The sequence below is a fragment of the Garra rufa genome, chromosome 23 (genome assembly GCF_049309525.1).
Source record: "Garra rufa chromosome 23, GarRuf1.0, whole genome shotgun sequence".
In the NCBI taxonomy this organism is placed as follows: domain Eukaryota; kingdom Metazoa; phylum Chordata; class Actinopteri; order Cypriniformes; family Cyprinidae; genus Garra; species Garra rufa.
Window position 1 is genome coordinate 13,910,676 of NC_133383.1, and position 18,038 is coordinate 13,928,713.

The window sequence follows — 18,038 nt, forward strand, 5'->3', positions numbered from 1 at the left end:
CTCCACCAGGAAGGCATTTGTTCTTGTTCAGCTCCTGTATCTTGTCAACCACTTTAAGACGGTGTATTTCAATATTTTACACTGATAAATGATTTTTAAAATCAGTCACTTAAGCAGCTATTATTGTATTGTATTTTCCCCGTCTGCTAATCCCTAAATATAGAGGCTCGTCAGTAATGTATATGAACCTGTGCACCTTGATTGAAGAGGATCGTTTTGCGGTGCCCTTTTATTAGAAGCGAATCCCCCCCTGCCAAACTCATTTGATCAAAGAGAGCACTAAATATGCGAGCTGTCATTATTGGGAGTATTGTTACGTTCCCCTGCAGTTGTTGTAAACTGTGAAAATGTCAAACTTCTAGACTCTCTGTCGCCATCCTGGCTTGCGTCATTAACTGGACAAGTCACTGTGCGCACACAATCGAAGTGTATCCATCCGCGCCGAGGAGCGCACGAAAAGTAGGGCTATCGATAAACGCTTTGGCACTCCGCCAATCTGGCAATCAATCCTCAATCCGTTTTGATTTTACTAGGAGCATTTGTGTTTTAACAAGCTTCTACTTTTCAGGTGCTACAAATATATCAGGTATGTTTTCACTTGTTTGTTTTCAAATGAACACCTGTATTTTATAAAAAAAAAAAAAAAAAAAAAAAAACCATTTCTAATGTCCCATGTTAGAGTTGAAATGAGCAGGTTACGAGTTATATGGGATTAACCCACCCTATTTAAGACCACTCAGAAGATGGCAAAACAAAAGGTTGAGCAATATCCTAAACGTATTTATTTTAAAAATACATATGTGTCCACCTCTTTTTTTTACGCTGAAGTAAGCCTATGTGTGAGACTTCCGGTTCATTAGCGGGAAATAACGAGAAGAATAACAACGTGCAGTAAACGGTAAAACTGTTTGCACTACAACAAAGCAGTGTACTCATAATCAAGAAAATACAATAAAATAAGACCAATTTGCTATTTCAAGCAGCAAAACCAGTTGTTTTGTACAGTTAAATAAGTATACATATATAATGTATATGTGTATGTATATGTGTATGTATATGTATATACTTAAAAAAATTTAATATATACACTACCAGTCAAAAGTTTGGACACACTTCCCTATTGTCTTTACAGTCATCAAAGTACACTTTGGGTTGCACTACATGAACCTTAACCAATTTTTTTTTTTCCAGATATTGATCCCAAAGAATTCGACTGGTAGTGTATATACGTGTGTGTGTGTGTGTGTGTGTGTGTGTGTGTGTGTGTGTGTGTGTAGTCAATAGTACTATTATTTATATATATATATATATATATATATATATATATATATATATATATATATATATATATATATATATATACAAAAGTACTATTGTCTGTGTGTGTGTGTGTGTGTGTGTGTGTGTGTGTGTATATATTTGAATATGAAAGAAATACATATTCAATACATAATACATACACAAATACATAATATACTTTTTTTTTTAAAGATAAACTGGCAATCATCAAAGTACAGTTTGGGTTGCGCTACATGGACCTCAACTGATTTTTTTAAATACAGAAAAAAAAATCCTTTGCAACGTTGACTGTTTGAAATAATTCGCACTCTGGAAATTTCCGCTGGAAAAAAAAGTAACGAAACCTTCAACAAATCACTTTCACTTTACAACCTTGGCCAAAAAGGTGCATCACTTCCTGCGAAAGGGAAAACAACTGTCCGCGCTTGTCATCTGACCCTGAAAACAAATTAAAAGTGAAACGCCGTTGCCCACAATGACCTGTTTTGTCTCAAATAATAGGCCTGCGAGTGAGTCTAGGCTGCTCTTTTTGAATGGGATGATCCCTCTGTGTCTGACGTCCTGGGAGAGTTCCAGGAGCTGCGGATGAATTCCGCACGAAGGCGCTGAGGCTCCAGTCAGACTGACGCCGCGGCGCTCTCTCCATCCAAACACACGCGCTGTACACCTCCAATCGGCGCGATATTCAGCGTTCGGCTGTTTCGCGGAATTACTCGACTACGCGGACTGTTATTGGACTCGCCACATTAAGGTAAGGAATAAAACACGTATTATATATAACGTTACACTTCTGAGTTTATTTTGGGATTTAAAAAAGTAAACGTTTTGTAAATTGTAAGAATAAGTCATGACAAGTGTTTTTTTTTTTACTTTTATGTCTTGACACTGTTTTTTTCTTCCTCACGTTGAAACTTGTTGCTTCTTGCATGTAAACCCATAACACGGTGGGCTGCGTAAACATGCACGTTGTTTGTTATCCCACTTGCTGTTTAAAGATGCTACTCCGCAGAGAGACGTCGTGACAGTTGTCACACCTGGAGTAGTTTTCTAAACAAGTGCTAAATATAACATCGCAACATTTCCTAAAGCAAAAAAACAAACAAAAACAAAGTGAAGTAGATGGAAAGGATGTGTATGTGCGTTTGCGGGGGAGTTAGGTGATTAAGCCTATCTCAGCACTCAGACTGCCAGACGCCAGTTTCATAAGGACACACTGCCTTTGAGAACAGAGCAGATGAATTCACCCTCAGTAGATCTGCCTGCCTGTGCCTGATGCATGATTTCGTGCACCGCTGTTAGTCCTATATAGTCCATTTTTCTCCTATGGTTATTTGATTTAGGTAGGCTTGTGTTAGCACCTTTGGTATTGCATGCAATAATATTTTCATAAGGTATTATTTGCTTAGTCTTGCCAAAGATGGAAGCAAGCATCTCTGGTTTCAAGTGCACAAGTGGCATTGATTTTTGGCAGATCGTTTTCTGCATCAGAAAGCTTTGGCAGGAAAGGGAGAGGACGAATAGGTGAGGTCCAGTGAGAGACACAGTAGGACCTGTTGACAGCAACAATAACTCAGCAATAATTCAGAAATCCCAGCATGCACTGATGCATGATGCTGGGTTCCAGTATTAGATCTGGAGATAGGAAAATTATGTTTTACTCCAATAAATTACAGCCTAATGGGTTGGATCTTATAAAGGAATATGACCATGTCACATTTGAACCCTAAATCATAAGAAAGAAGCAGGATTCTTTTTCTTTTTTTTCTTAAAGAAAATGGATTAATTGTTTCATTATATTTCATATAATTCACATTACCATGATGCAAAAAATATACGTTTTTCTTTTACTAAATACATTCTTCAAATTTTTTAAAATATTCATTTGTAAAAATAAAAAAAGATATAGATTTGTGTAATGTAAAAAATATTTTTTTGACCACGATATAAATAGTATTTCTTTGTTTTTTTGTTATCATAAATAATTTACATTTAAAATATTAATTAATACATTTTTTATTATTTAATAATAAATATATTTTTAATTATTTAAAATATTTAAATAATTAAAAAAATTGATATAATTTTAAATAAATAAAAACAATTAATTTATTACATTTAATTAAAAACAAATAATTTTGTGCGTAATTATCATAAATTATTTAATTTTTAATTATTTACTAAATAATTTTTTAATAATTAAATAATTTAAAATATTTAAATAATAAAAAAGGTTAAATAAATTCAAAAATAAAAACAATTACAGTTGAGGAATACAAGTGATTTAACATAAGTTCTAATTATCATACAGTATTTAATTTTTAAATAATTAAAATGTTAAATAATTTGAAATATATAACAACAATAAATTACAGTTGAGGAATACAGCAAGTGATTAATCATAAGTTTTAAATAAATTATTAAATTTTTTAATAGTTTTTTAAAAAATATTTTAAGATTTTAATAATTACATTTTTGAATAATATCTAACTAATCTAATCTAATCTAACTAATTTATTAAACTATTTACATAATTAAACAATGTTAAATGATTTAAAATAAATAAATAACAATTAATAGCAGTTGAGGAATACAACAAGCGATTTATCATAATTCTAATTACCATACATTATTTAATTTTTAAATAATACATTTTTAATTATTTAATAATTATTATTTAACATTTTAAATCATTAAAAAATGTTAAATAATTTGAATTAAATACCAATTAATTACAGTCGCGAAAGATTCAAGTATCAATTTATCATAAGTTCTAATTATCATTAATTAATTAAATAATTTAAAATATTAAATAATTTCGAAAATGTTAAATAATTTAAAATAAATAACAACAATTATTACAGTTGAAGAATACAAGCGATTTATCATAAGTTCTAATTATCATTAATTATTAAATGTTTAAATAGTTCATTTTTATTATAAAGGATTTAATTATTAAATAATTCATTTTTTAATAATTTAACAATGATTTTTTTTTATAATTTAAAATATTTAAATAATTTAAAAAATGTTTAATAATTTGAAATAAATAACATTTACTTACAGTTAAGGAATACAAAAAGTGTTCTAATTATCATAAATTATTGTGTTTTTAAATAATTAATAATTAATTTTAATTAAAAAAGTTAAATAATTTGAAATGTTTAATTACTTATAAAATTATTAATAATAAATACAATTATTTATGTATTGATTTATTGAAAATTAATTATAATTTTATTAATGCAAATCTGACATACTTCTTTTTTTCTTTCACCAGATAAAAACGGCTGACTGCCTAAGGTAAAACTCACTGTCAGGGGGTTTATTCTACACTCGCCTGTGTCTTGTCTGAAAAGAAATAAACTGGGGCTCTTGGGTTGGAGTGGTTTAAAACAGATCTGCCCCAAGCTTTAAGAAAAATCCAGTTCCTGCTGTCACCCCATCGCATGATGAACTCCACTACATCCATCACGTCCCTCTTCTCCTTCACTAGTCCAGCTGTGAAACGGCTGCTAGGCTGGAAACAAGGAGACGAGGAAGAAAAGTGGGCGGAAAAGGCTGTGGATTCCCTCGTAAAGAAACTCAAGAAAAAGAAAGGAGCCATGGAAGAACTGGAAAAGGCTCTGAGCTGTCCTGGCCAGCCCAGTAAATGCGTTACCATCCCTCGATCCCTGGACGGGAGGCTCCAGGTGTCCCATCGTAAAGGTCTACCACACGTTATCTACTGCAGAGTGTGGCGCTGGCCAGATCTTCAGTCCCACCACGAGCTCAAAGCGCTAGACTGCTGCGAGTTTCCTTTCGGCTCGAAGCAAAAGGAGATCTGCATCAATCCATATCATTACCGCCGTGTGGAGACGCCAGGTACAGTAGAAATCCATACACAAACCACTTTTCATGTCTTTTTTAGTCTATATCGATTATCGTTTTATGCATCTGTAAGTAACTCTTCTTACTTTTTTTTCTAAACAGTTCTACCGCCGGTCCTTGTGCCACGTCACAGTGAGTTCAATCCCCAGCACAGCTTGTTGGCAAAGTTCCGGAACGCTTCTCTACACAACGAGCCTCTCATGCCCCAAAATGCCACTTACCCAGACTCCTTCCCTGTGATGCCCTGTAGCTCTTTCTCTTCATCTCCTTCCAGCTCTTTAAACCAGTCCCCAACTGCGCACAGCTACCCCAACTCCCCTAGCAGTGGGACCGACCCTGGGAGCCCCTACCAAATCACGGGTGATTTCTCAAGTATTTGATTTGATGTTTTGGATCTTAAATATAGTGTAATTCAGTTTCATAGATTTATACAAACGTCTTGGTCATTCACAGCAGAGACGCCTCCACCACCCTACAGTATGATGGAGACCTCTCCATCTGAGGATGTGAAACCAGAAGAGTCCTCCAACCCCAATAAGCTCATTCTGTCAGCCCCACATAGAGGTGAGACACTAGATTGAATGCACTTAATGTGCATTGTGTACATTAAAATGTACACATACCTATTCATTTACGGTGTTGTTATTGTTAACTAAAACTAAAATCTTTGAAAATTTGTTTTTGTTAATTGAAATAAAGCTGAAGTAAGATGTTAATATTAGATGAAATTAAACTTTAAACAAAAATTCAAATAAAAAATTAAAACAAATAAAAAAAATGAATTTTTAATTGAATAAATAATTGAAATTTATATATGAAATAAATAAAATACATTGAATTACTCAAATTAATATACCATTAACATTATTATATTTTATAACTATTGCATAATTAATCTTTTATTACACATGTATTTCAGTACAAATGTTGATATGGATGTTTGTGTCAATTTACATTCGTATAAAGCAGTCTGTTCTGGGGTGGTTGGGGAGGTGTTACAATTGTAACAAAATATAAAAATAAAAGTTAATTAATTATTATATTAATTTAAAATATTAATAAACACTAAAATAATATATAGATAATACTAAAATGTACAAAACTATGAAATAAACAATTTATAAAATAAAATGAATAAAATACACTGAATTGCTAAAATTGATATATCATTAACATTATTATATTTTAACTATTGAATAATTGTTTTTTATTATGCATATGTATATATATGTACACACACACACACACACACACACACACACACACACACACATATATATATATATATATATATATATATATATATATATATATGTATGTATGCATTTTATTTATTTTATTGTACCATTTATTCATTTTATTTTATTTTATTTTTATTTTATTAATTTTTTTTACTTTTTTATATTTTATTTGAACTTTTAGATTACATTCTTTTAAGGCAGTCTGTTCTGCATTGGTTGGGGAGTTGTTAAAATTGTAAAAAGCACAGAATTCGTTTAAATATCTGTTCTTGAAATAAAATAAAATTATACAAATTAATGTATTTTATTATTTATGTACTTTTTTTATATGTGATTTGAACTTTAAAATTTGGGAAACTTTAAAATGAAATAAAATTATAAAAAAAAGAATTACTAAATTGAAATAAAAATACAGCTAAATAGAAATATTTGAAGAAAATATTAACATTATTAAAACAACAAAATGACTACTTAAGTACAACTTAAGTAAAAAGACTTAAATATAAAAATTAAAGCTTATTCAATATATAAATAAATAATACTAAAATAAATTATTTTAGAATAAAAATAATCAAAACTATGAAATAACAGTTTATAAAATAAAATGAACAAAATACATTTAATTACTAAAAATGAGTATTATTGTATATTTTTTATTATGCATATATATTTCAGTATGTATGTTTATATGGGTTTGTGTGTGTATATATACACTGTATGCAGTTTACTGATTTTATTGTACTATTTTTTATTGACTATTTTCTTTTCTTTTTTTATTCATTGTATTTTTATTTTATTACTTTATGTACTTAGTTAATTTTGGAATAAAAATAAATAATCAAAACGATGAAATAACACAAATGGTAAATAATTATGTAGTGACAAAAATTTTGCATAACATTGACACGGAATCAGAATCCACCTGACTTTAAAGAGCCTGGGTATTTAATGCTGCAAATGATTGCAGCAAGAGCTTGTAATAAACAGAATGTTATCACATATTGGTGTGGAAGCTAATATAGTTATCGTTATATTTATCTTTATAGTTACTGTTCTGAATACTATGTGGTATGATACATTATATGCTTTCATTTGTTTTCCAGACTTGAGGCCAGTGTGTTACGAGGAACCAGAATACTGGTGTTCAGTGGCGTATTACGAACTAAACAACAGGGTGGGCGAGACGTTCCATGCCTCTGCCAGAAGCATCCTCGTGGACGGCTTCACGGACCCCTCCAACAACAAGAACCGATTCTGCCTCGGATTACTATCCAACGTCAACCGAAACTCCACCATTGAACACACTCGCAGACATATCGGCAAAGGTTAGTTTAAAGTTTTATGTACATTTTCTTTTTTTCTGTTCTTGTCTTTGATAAGTTTTTCTGGAACAGAAATAGACAGAAAATAAGATCAAGCTGCTGATAATGTCTTCCATCAGTTGATTCAATTCCAAGAGAAAGTAAAACCCTAAAGTCACCACTTGCTAGACACTGTTTTATGGCGCCAGATAGGGCTGGCCAGTCAACACTGCACTTCAGAAAGCCAGCTAAACAGATAGAGTCCACATTATCCAAATGTTGGCTTTTCTCAGGGCGCTAGATGAGCGTCACTCTGCCAGTGTTGGAAAGACATTAAGTGTTGCCATAGGTTACAGCAGTGACAGGGAGGAGTATGCACACATACACATGCCGGGCACAGATGGATGGAGGCCAAGTTCCATCTACTTGTGTGAGAGATCCTGGTGGGAAGAGCGCCAAGGACAACGACATAATCCAGATCAGGATGCTTCAGGAGAATGGAGATTATTAAGGTTTCCGTTTGGCACGTGATAAAACGTGATGAATGCTGGCTTTGGGGATAATGATTTCTGGGATTTACCAAGTTCAAAGGTGGATATTCTGGTTTATGTGGGAACTTTGTGCTTGTCAGATGTTATTTGTTAGACGACTTTAAAGTAACTCATTCCTGTTTTGTTTTAGGTGTGCACTTGTATTACGTCGGAGGGGAGGTGTATGCGGAGTGTCTGAGTGACAGCAGTATTTTCGTACAGAGTCGGAACTGTAACTACCAGCACGGTTTCCATCCCACCACCGTCTGCAAGATCCCGAGTGGATGCAGCCTGAAGATCTTCAACAACCAGCTGTTTGCCCAGCTGCTGTCGCAGTCGGTCAATCACGGCTTCGAGGTGGTGTATGAACTTACCAAGATGTGCACCATCAGGATGAGCTTTGTCAAGGTAAAGAGGTTTATGTAGAGTATGTGGTGCATCATGAGCAGCTAATAAAGGTCATGTTAACACCCTAGCAGCCACCTAAAACAGCATAGTAACACCCAGTCTATCACTAGCAGAACAACCAACTCAGAGTCACTAGTCAAATCTACACTTGGACTAAAATTACACTGATTGTAAGGTATGCTTCTGATTCACTTGAAATAACCGAATCATTTGTGTTTTCCTTTGGGAATCAGTCTACTCTGGTTGTGCTGGATGCTTTTGGTTAACTAAAAAGAACAGATTCATTAAAATCATTAACTGAGGAATCAGCCATCATTGTTTGCACCGTATGCATCTGATTCACTTAGAAGAACCGTTCGGGAATCACACTACTCTGGTTTTGCTATATGCTTTTGATTCACTAAAAAGAACAGATTCATTAGAATCATTAACTAAGGAATCAGCCTTTTTTGGTTGCGCTGTATGTGTTTGATTCACTTCGAAGAATCATTAGGAAATCAGACTACTCTGGTTGTGTTGTATGCTTTTGATTCACTAAAAAGAACAGATTCATTAGAGTCCTTAACAAAGGAATCAGTCTTCACTGGTTGCGCTGTACGCGTTTGATTCGCTAAGAAGAACCGGCTCATGAGATTCAATCGTTTGTGAATCTGACTTTGGTTGCACTATATGCTTTTTATTCACTTAGAAAAACCCAGCTCATAAGAGTTCTTCATTTGGGAATCAGACTACTTGTGCTGTATACTTTTGATTCACTAAAAAGAACAGATTAATTAGAGTCATTAACTAAGGAATCAGCCTCTTTTGGTTGCATAAGAGTCACTAGTTTGTTAATTGGACTACTCTGGTTGCATTGTATGCTTTTGATTCACTAAAAAGACCAGATTCATTATTCATTAGGAATTATTCATTAAGGAATCAGCCTTTATTGGTTGCACTGTATGCTTTCGATTCACTTAGAAAATCTGACTCTTGAGAGTCATTTATTCAGGAGTCAGACTTCTCTGGTTCCTCTGTATGCTTTTGATTCACTAAAAAGAACAGATTCATTCGAGTCATTCATTAAGGAATCAGCCTTCATTGGTTGTGCTGTATGCGTTTGATTCACTTAGAACTGGCTCATAAGAGCTATTTATTCAGGAATCAGACTACTCTGATTGTGCAGTATGCTTTTGATTCACTAAAAAGAACAGATTCATTAGAATCATTAACTAAGGAATCAGCCTTTTTTGGTTGCATAAGAGTCACTAGTTTGTTAATTGGACTACTCTGGTTGCATTGTATGCTTTTGATTCACTAAAAAGACCAGATTCATTATTCATTAGGAATTATTCATTAAGGAATCAGCCTTTATTGGTTGCGCTGTATGCTTTCGATTCACTTAGAAAATCTGACTCTTGAGAGTCATTTATTCAGGAATCAGACTTCTCTGGTTCCTCTGTATGCTTTTGATTCACTAAAAAGAACAGATTCATTCGAGTCATTCATTAAGGAATCAGCCTTCATTGGTTGTGCTGTATGCGTTTGATTCACTTAGAACTGGCTCATAAGAGCTATTTATTCAGGAATCAGACTACTCTGATTGTGCAGTATGCTTTTGATTCACTAAAAAGAACATATACATTAACTACAGAATCAGCCTTCATTGGTTGCGCTGTATGCTTTTGATTCAGTTAGAAGAACCGGCTCTTGAGAGCCATTTGTTTGTGAATTGGACTACTTGTTGCATTGTATGCTTTTGATTCACTAAAAAGAACAGATTCATTAGAGTTATTCATTAAGGAATCAGCCTTCATTGGTTGCGCTGTATGCTTTTGATTCACTTAGACGAACTGACTCATAAGAATCATTCATTCAGGAATCAGACTTCTCTGGTTCCTCTGTGTGCTTTTGATTCACTAAAAAGAACAGATTCATTAGAGTCATTTATTAAGGAATCAGCCTTCATTGGTTGCACTGTATGCATTTGATTCACTTAGAAAAACTGCCTAATAAGAGTAATTTGTTTGGGAATCAGACTTCTTTGGATGCGCTGTATGCATTTGATTCACTTAGAAGAACCAACTCATGAGAGTCATACATTTGGGAATCTGGCTACTCTAGTTATGTTGTATACTTTTGATTCACTAAAAAGAACCAATTCATTCGAGTCATTCATTAAGGAATCAGCCTGCATTGGTTGTGCTGTATGCGTTTGATTCAGTTAGAATAACCAGCTCATAAGAGTCATTCGTTTCTGAATGTTACTACTCTAGTCATTAATTTGGCAATTGGACTACACTGGTTGTCCTGTATCCTTATTCACTATTATTGTCCTTATTCACTAAAAAGATCTGGTTCATAAGAGTCATAAATTTGTACATCAGACTACACTAGTTGCACTTTTTTCACACTTGTAGATTCAGTAACAATGTAAGTAGTGATTAAGTAGCGAACAAAACTCTGTCAGAGTACTTTAATAAACATTTTTGTAATGTAACTTGTAAAAACACAGAAGGTATGTATGAGAACTGTTTGCTTTATGTTAAATTTGAAATTCTCTGTACCCAACTCTGGAAAACACTGTTTTCTTTTTCTTAAAAAAAGTTTATTCTAAATATAAATGTAATATACAATATTTTATGTAAGACTCTGCTGTCAAGGATATTAACCAATAATATGGGTGAAAGGTGTTGTTTAGCGCTATCGCAGATACAGAAAGGTCATCAATGTCATTCACAAGCTAACAGCTCTTGAGGTGGTTAGCACTTCCAAATAGAAAATCTTCTATGTGTTGCTATGCAAATTTAATATGTAGTTATTCTAATCTCTGGCTTGCTGTTTTATGGATGTTGCTCTGCCAAAACACACTGCAGATCCCATAGCTCTAGAGTTCTCAGGTTACTGATACGACACATACAATTCTCCCTGCTTGATTTGTATGTATGCAGACAGAAAACAACTAATTGTTGTGATTATTGGGAAATTAAATATTTAAATATTTTTAGTATTTGTATTATTGTTGGTGATTTGTTTTTAAAACCTGTGTTATTGACAATAAAATCTGTCTTTTTTTTTTCAGGGCTGGGGAGCGGAGTACCACCGTCAGGATGTCACCAGCACCCCCTGCTGGATAGAAATACACCTGCACGGGCCTCTGCAGTGGCTGGACAAAGTTCTGACCCAGATGGGCTCCCCACACAATCCTATTTCCTCAGTGTCCTAGTGCATTACAGAACAAGGGGAATGCAGTTCTCCAATAGACTTTTATAGCGCCCCGAGACACATAAAGCTCTTTCTCTTGTGAAAATATTTGTTTTTTCAGTGGTACTGCTATAGGATCAGCCAGGAAATATGTACAATATTATGCTGTTAAATAAGCAGTGGTTAGATAAATGTTGCAATGATTTTAATTTAAAAAAAAAAGGGTAAAACAAAACTACTTCACAGTATGTAGTAGCTGAGATCAATTCAGACAGAAGCTCTTAAATAGGAAGCCAAAGAAATGCGTTAGTGGGCAGGTACTTGTTCTGGAAATGGTTTATTTGTGTCATATTTTGGCTAATATGTACCTTCTATAACATTTTATGTTGTTTTTTATTTGCGTTAGCTTTCTTGTCCTTGTAATACAAAAAAATTGTCTTCTTTTGTTTATTTTTTGACCCAAAAAATCCATACGTATTAATGCTTCTACAGCTGAAAACTGCAGGTTATTACTGCAATTTTCTCAAGATCAATAAAAGTTAATTTGCTCGCTCTTAACAACTTACTAAGTTTACACCATGTTTAAAATAACAATAAAGCTGACTGAACAATTCTGTGTGTACGCTGTTACTTTCAGCTACACGGTCAGGATGTGGTAACATTATTATTACAGATAAAAATATTTTTTGATAACAGCTGCCATTTTACACGTTCTGTTAATAATTTAAAAATCCTAAGTGACACTACATGTGGCTGAACAGGATGGGTATTCAAATGGATTGTTCCTGGTAGTACATGTAGCTGCTAATTCATGATCTCAAAGAGCTTGATGATGACAGCGGTGCTTCAGATCGATCGGATCCTTGTCAAATATCCCAGTTTTCAGAATGCAGCGTTGATAGTCCCCACACCATCAAGGATGGCTGCAGGTCACAGATGCTCAAAGTTCCCACATGTCTGTGAAAATGTGACTGTTAAATCCTTTCCAGTCCTCAGTAGTTGTGCTGTGTTTGAGCTCGATTCTGTGTGGTCAGTAAACGCTGCTGCTGCTGAAGGAAACTGATGACTTCAGGACTCCTCAGCAGAGACTGAAAACCAAAAACAACACACCATGAGTTAAATGTTGAGTCACTTTGCTATGAAATATTATTCAGTTATTATAAATATTAATAGCATTTAATTACATACGCTACCAGTCGAAAGATTTTGAACTGTAAGATTCTTAATGTTTTTAAAGAAGTCTCTTCTGCTCACCAAGCCTGCATTAATTTGATCCAAAATACAGCAAATACAGTAATATTGTGAAATATTTAAAATAACTGCTTTCTATTTGAATATATTATAAAATGTAGTTTTTTCTGTGGTTTCAAAGCTGACTTTTAAGCATTATTATTCCAGTAACACGATACTTCTGAAACCATTCTACTATTCTGATTTGCTGTTTAAAAAACATTTATTATTATTATGTTGAAAACAGCTGAGTAGATTTTTTCAGGTTTCTTTGATGAAATATTAATTTATTTTGTGTAACATTATAAATGCCTTTATCATCACTTTTGATCAATTTAAAGTATCCTTGCTAAATAAAAGCATTCATTTTTAGAATTCTAGAAAACCATTTAAAATCTTTTGACTGGTAGTGTATAAAATCTACAAATTTTATAAAATATACAGGTTTTAAAATTATATAAAATTCACTAACCCAATAAAACAAAGAATAGTTGACATACAAATCAGTTAATAATAAAGATAAAAAAATAGATTTAAAAACATATATTTAAAAACTTAAAAAATTAACCTTCAAAAATAGTTGAATTTGTTTTTTTTTATTTAATATTTTTTTATTTCTTATTTTAGTTATTATTAATTTATTATTTTAGTTATTATCATTAACTAAAGATAATACTATTTAAAACATTTTTTATTGAAATAAAGCTTAAATAAAATACAAGCTGAAATTAAAGTAACAAATATTAAATAAATTATAAAAAGTTTAAGTTTAAAAAAATTAATTACTACCTAGAAATAAATAAAAACTGAGACATGAAATTAAATAAAAATATTTTAAAATGTATTAAAAGTCTAAATTTATTATTAAAAATAATATTAAAAATACATTAAAAGTGACAAAGGTCCACAAATAATTTTATTTATTATTTTAGTTATTATCATTAACTAAAGCTATTGCTAAAGTGTTAATTAAATTAAAGCTGGATAAATAAAGAAACAAATATTAGATGAAAAATAGTGACAAAAAGTAAGTTGAAAAAATAAATTACTAACTGGAAATAAATAAAAGTAATTAAAATAAAAAATACTTAATATATTATTATATATTACGATAATATTATATACTATATATGAGTTTTTATATATTAAAAAACTATTGAAATTATATAATAATTATAAAAATAATATTAAAAATACATCAAAAATGACAAAGATGCACAATAAAATTACTAAACAAACAAATTAAAATGATATCTGAAACTATAAAAAATAATTTAGAATAGTAACAACTATAATAGTATATTGATAATACTACAATAACACTACTCAGCATTAGGTTACTATGTGTATATGACTAATACTTAAAGCACAAAAACCCTAAAAAAGTGTTTTACTGCACTTACCAGTCTCTTCTGGTTCAGCACCTGCTCAATGAGGGACGGTCTGGCGGGTCTGTCTCCCATGGTACCCAGCCGTTGCTTAGTAACAGATACAGGCCTCTCCTCCGAAGCCTCCTTCACATCACGAACAAATAAAACAATATCAAGTAAGCGGATAAAGTTATTATAAAGACCAGTTAATGCATTTTCCTAAGCTGTTATTTATCCTAAATAAGAGTTTCCTTACATCTAGTTTTCCCGACGACATGGCCTGGTCGCTCTTCTTTTTCTTATACTTGTCTTTGTACATTTTATTCCGGTGTTTTTTGCACATCCAGGGTTTCCTGGCTTTGGCCACCTGGGTCGTGGTCTCTGTGCAGCCGTCATAGATGCAGGTCTTGGGCACGTTCTCGCTCTCTCCGGAGGTCTCGTCGTCGTTGAGCTCCTCCGGACTGACCGCGCCGTCTCTCGCCTCCGGCACGTCGCTCTCTTCGCCCGGGTCTTCCGCGTCGTAGGGGAAGTTCTCCGGGTCTGACGGCGTGGTGCTGCTGTCCGCGGCTGCGGAGGTTTGACCGTCTTTACCCGTGATTGCTAAACTAAGATGAACGCTGTCGCTCATTTTGTCCTTTTAGAGTACAAGCCAAATTCTCAGCTGTCATCCGACCTCTATGAACGTACTCACCAGATTTGCTTTTATACGGAATAAATTAGTGTTAAGCTAATTTGATATGACTGTCGTTAAAAATGCCGCATTTTAAAATAAAAGTAACCGAATAAATATGATCTAATCTTATAGGAAGCGGAAGAATATGAGCTGTAAAGGTCTCCCGTCCCGACAAAAACAAAACAGCGATGGCCGTTGCAGAAAGAGAGACTCGGCTGTGTGATCAAACGGACATTGCGCCCACTAGCGGCACCACATAGTGGTGCAGATACTTAAATACACTGGACTAGGCGACTCTATATGAATGTCATTGAATTAGATAACTAAACATTAGATTAAGTGACAAACGATAGCACAAAACTACGGTGACCGGGAGGGGACACCTTCGGTTCACTTATGTTTGTCGTGGCCACGACATATAACACGTTCCCACGATGATATTATGACGTGGCCACGAGATTAATAATCTCGTGGCCACGTCATAATATCATCGTGCGAACGTGTTTATTATGTCGTGGCCACGACAAACATAAGTGAACCGAAGGTGTCCCCTCCCGGTCACCGTACAAAACAACCAACACCTAATCCGTTTATGAGAGCATTGTATCTCTCATGCTCACCCGCTAACAAACAAAACGACCAGAATGCATCGACGCTAAAGCCTCAGATCACAGGTACAGATCTCAGGTAAAGCTAAGTTACTAGTAAATACAACACACGTGCCTAGAATTCACCAAGGATCCATCTCATCCAGCACTTAACTGCTGAGGTCACAAAACCTTTCAGGTCTGGTTTCTTCCCAACAGCTGTCAGACAGCTCAGTAAACATTGTAACCATATCACGTCTCACCTCACTTTATGACTCCCTTTATTGCTGTGTTGTATATTGCAGACTGTATCGCTTACATTGTATTCTGCCGGCTATTTGCGAATAGTATCTATCAAATAAGCAGATAAGTATCTAAATATATCAAATAGTGCTGTCAAATTGAAAAATCGCGATTATTTAGCGATTAAATCCAAAAGAAAGGTTAGTGTTTACATAATATGTGTGTCTGCTGTATACACACACACACACACACACACACACATTCATTATTTTCTGTAATGTACTGATAAACATTAGACTTTCATATATTTTAGATTCATTACACACTAACTGAAGTAGTTCAAGCCTTTTATTGTTTTAATATTGATGATTTTGGCATACAGCTCATGAAAACCCAAAATTCCTATCTCAAAAAATTAGCATATTTCATCCGACCAATAAAAGAAAAGTGTTTTTAATACAAAAAAAGTCAACCTTCAAATAATTATGTTCAGTTATGCACTCAATACTTGGTCAGGAATCCTTTTGCAGAAATGACTGCTTCAATGCGGCGTGGCATGGAGGCAATCAGCCTGTGGCACTGCTGAGGTGTTATGGAGGCCTAGGATGCTTCGATAGCGGCCTTAAGCTCATCCAGAGTGTTGGGTCTTGCATCTCTCAACTTTCTCTTCACAATATCCCACAGATTCTCTATGGGGTTCAGGTCAGGAGAGTTGGCAGGCCAATTGAGCACAGTAATGCCATGGTCAGTAAACCATTTACCAGTGGTTTTGGCACTGTGAGCAGGTGCCAGGTCGTGCTGAAAAATGAAATCTTCAACTCCATAAAGCTTTTCAGCAGATGGAAGCATGAAGTGCTCCAAAATCTCCTGATAGCTAGCTGCATTGACCCTGCCCTTGATAAAACACAGTGGACCAACACCAGCAGCTGACATGGCACCCCAGACCATCACTGACTGTGATGACTTGACACTGGACTTCAGGCATTTTGGCATTTCCCTCTCCCCAGTCTTCCTCCAGACTCTGGCACCTTGATTTCCGAATGACATGCAAAATTTGCTTTCATCCGGAAAAAATACTTTGGACCACTGAGCAACAGTCCAGTGCTGCTTCTCTGTAGCCCAGGTCAGGCGCTTCTGCCGCTGTTTCTGGTTCAAAAGTGGCTTGACCTGGCGCCTGTACACGGTGGCTCTGGATGTTTCTACTCCAGACTCAGTCCACTGCTTCCGCAGGTCCCCCAAGGTCTGGAATCGGTCCTTCTCCACAATCTTCCTCAGGGTCCGGTCACCTCTTCTCGTTGTGCAGCGTTTTCTGCCACACTTTTTCCTTCCCACAGACTTCCCACTGAGGTGCCTTGATACAGCACTCTGGGAACAGCCTATTCGTTCAGAAATTTCTTTCTGTGTCTTACCCTCTTGCTTGAGGGTGTCAATGATGGCCTTCTGGACAGCAGTCAGGTCGGCAGTCTTACCCATGATTGCGGTTTTGAGTAATGAACCAGGCTGGGAGTTTTTAAAAGCCTCAGGAATCTTTTGCAGGTGTTTAGAGTTAATTAGTTGATTCAGATGATTAGGTTAATAGCTCGCTTAGAGAACTTTTTCATGATATGCTAATTTTTTGAGATAGGAATTTTGGGTTTTCATGAGCTGTATGCCAAAATCATCAATATTAAAACAATAAAAGGCTTGAACTACTTCAGTTGTGTGTAATGAATTTAAAATATATTAAAGTCTAATGTTTATCAGTACATTACAGAAAATAATGAACTATATCACAATATGCTAATTTTTTGAAAAGGACCTGTATATATATGTGTGTGTGTGTGTGTGTGTGTGTGTGTGTGTGTGTGTGTGTGTGTGTGTGTGTGTGTGTGTGTGTGTGTGTGTGTGTGTGTGTGTGTATGTGTGTGTGTGTGTGTGTGTGTGTGTGTGTGTGTGTGTGTGTAGGCTGTGTGTATAGGCTACACTGCCAGTCAAACTTTTTGAACAGTAAGATTTTTAATGTTTTTAAAGTCTCTTCTGCTGACCAAGCCTGTATTTATTTGATCTTAAGTACAGCAAAAACAGTGACATTTTAAAATATTTTTACTATATAAACAACTACTTTCT

General features: G+C 34.3%; 2 protein-coding genes across 3 annotated transcripts; one reads left to right on the top strand and one right to left on the bottom strand.

Moving 5' to 3' along the window:
- Positions 1 to 1,929: 1,929 nt before the first annotated feature.
- Positions 1,930 to 12,267, top strand: smad9 (SMAD family member 9). 2 transcript variants are annotated; one of them, XM_073829092.1, is made up of 7 exons: positions 1,930 to 2,050; positions 4,577 to 5,160; positions 5,269 to 5,526; positions 5,620 to 5,730; positions 7,511 to 7,732; positions 8,390 to 8,646; positions 11,708 to 12,267. In XM_073829092.1, exons 2-7 carry the CDS (start codon positions 4,746 to 4,748, stop codon positions 11,849 to 11,851), a joined length of 1,407 nt encoding a protein of 468 aa, XP_073685193.1. In that variant the 5' UTR covers positions 1,930 to 2,050; positions 4,577 to 4,745; the 3' UTR covers positions 11,852 to 12,267. The 2 variants fall into 2 exon arrangements, with proteins under 2 accessions (XP_073685193.1, XP_073685194.1); XM_073829093.1 differs by having other exon boundaries at positions 5,623 to 5,730.
- On the bottom strand, positions 12,150 to 15,301 carry rfxap (regulatory factor X-associated protein). The gene is made up of 3 exons (XM_073829645.1): positions 14,686 to 15,301; positions 14,463 to 14,573; positions 12,150 to 12,917 (listed from the first exon to the last, which is right to left on the bottom strand). The coding sequence occupies exons 1-3, from the start codon at positions 15,055 to 15,057 to the stop codon at positions 12,822 to 12,824; spliced, it is 579 nt and encodes a 192-aa protein (XP_073685746.1). The 5' UTR covers positions 15,058 to 15,301; the 3' UTR covers positions 12,150 to 12,821.
- Positions 15,302 to 18,038: the final 2,737 nt, after the last annotated feature.

Bases quoted from the DNA above. Each gene is read 5' to 3' on its own strand.
- smad9 (XM_073829092.1), top strand. From the start codon at position 4,746: ATGATGAACTCCACTACATCCATCACGTCCCTCTTCTCCTTCACTAGT. The intron at 5,161-5,268 runs GTACAGTAGAAA...TTTTCTAAACAG, and splicing joins CCGCCGTGTGGAGACGCCAG to TTCTACCGCCGGTCCTTGTG. The intron at 5,527-5,619 runs GTGATTTCTCAA...GGTCATTCACAG, and splicing joins GAGCCCCTACCAAATCACGG to CAGAGACGCCTCCACCACCC.
- rfxap (XM_073829645.1), bottom strand. From the start codon at position 15,057: ATGAGCGACAGCGTTCATCTTAGTTTAGCAATCACGGGTAAAGACGGT. The intron at 14,574-14,685 runs GTAAGGAAACTC...CGTGATGTGAAG, and splicing joins TGTCGTCGGGAAAACTAGAT to GAGGCTTCGGAGGAGAGGCC. The intron at 12,918-14,462 runs GTAAGTGCAGTA...TTTGGTTTTCAG, and splicing joins TGCTGAACCAGAAGAGACTG to TCTCTGCTGAGGAGTCCTGA.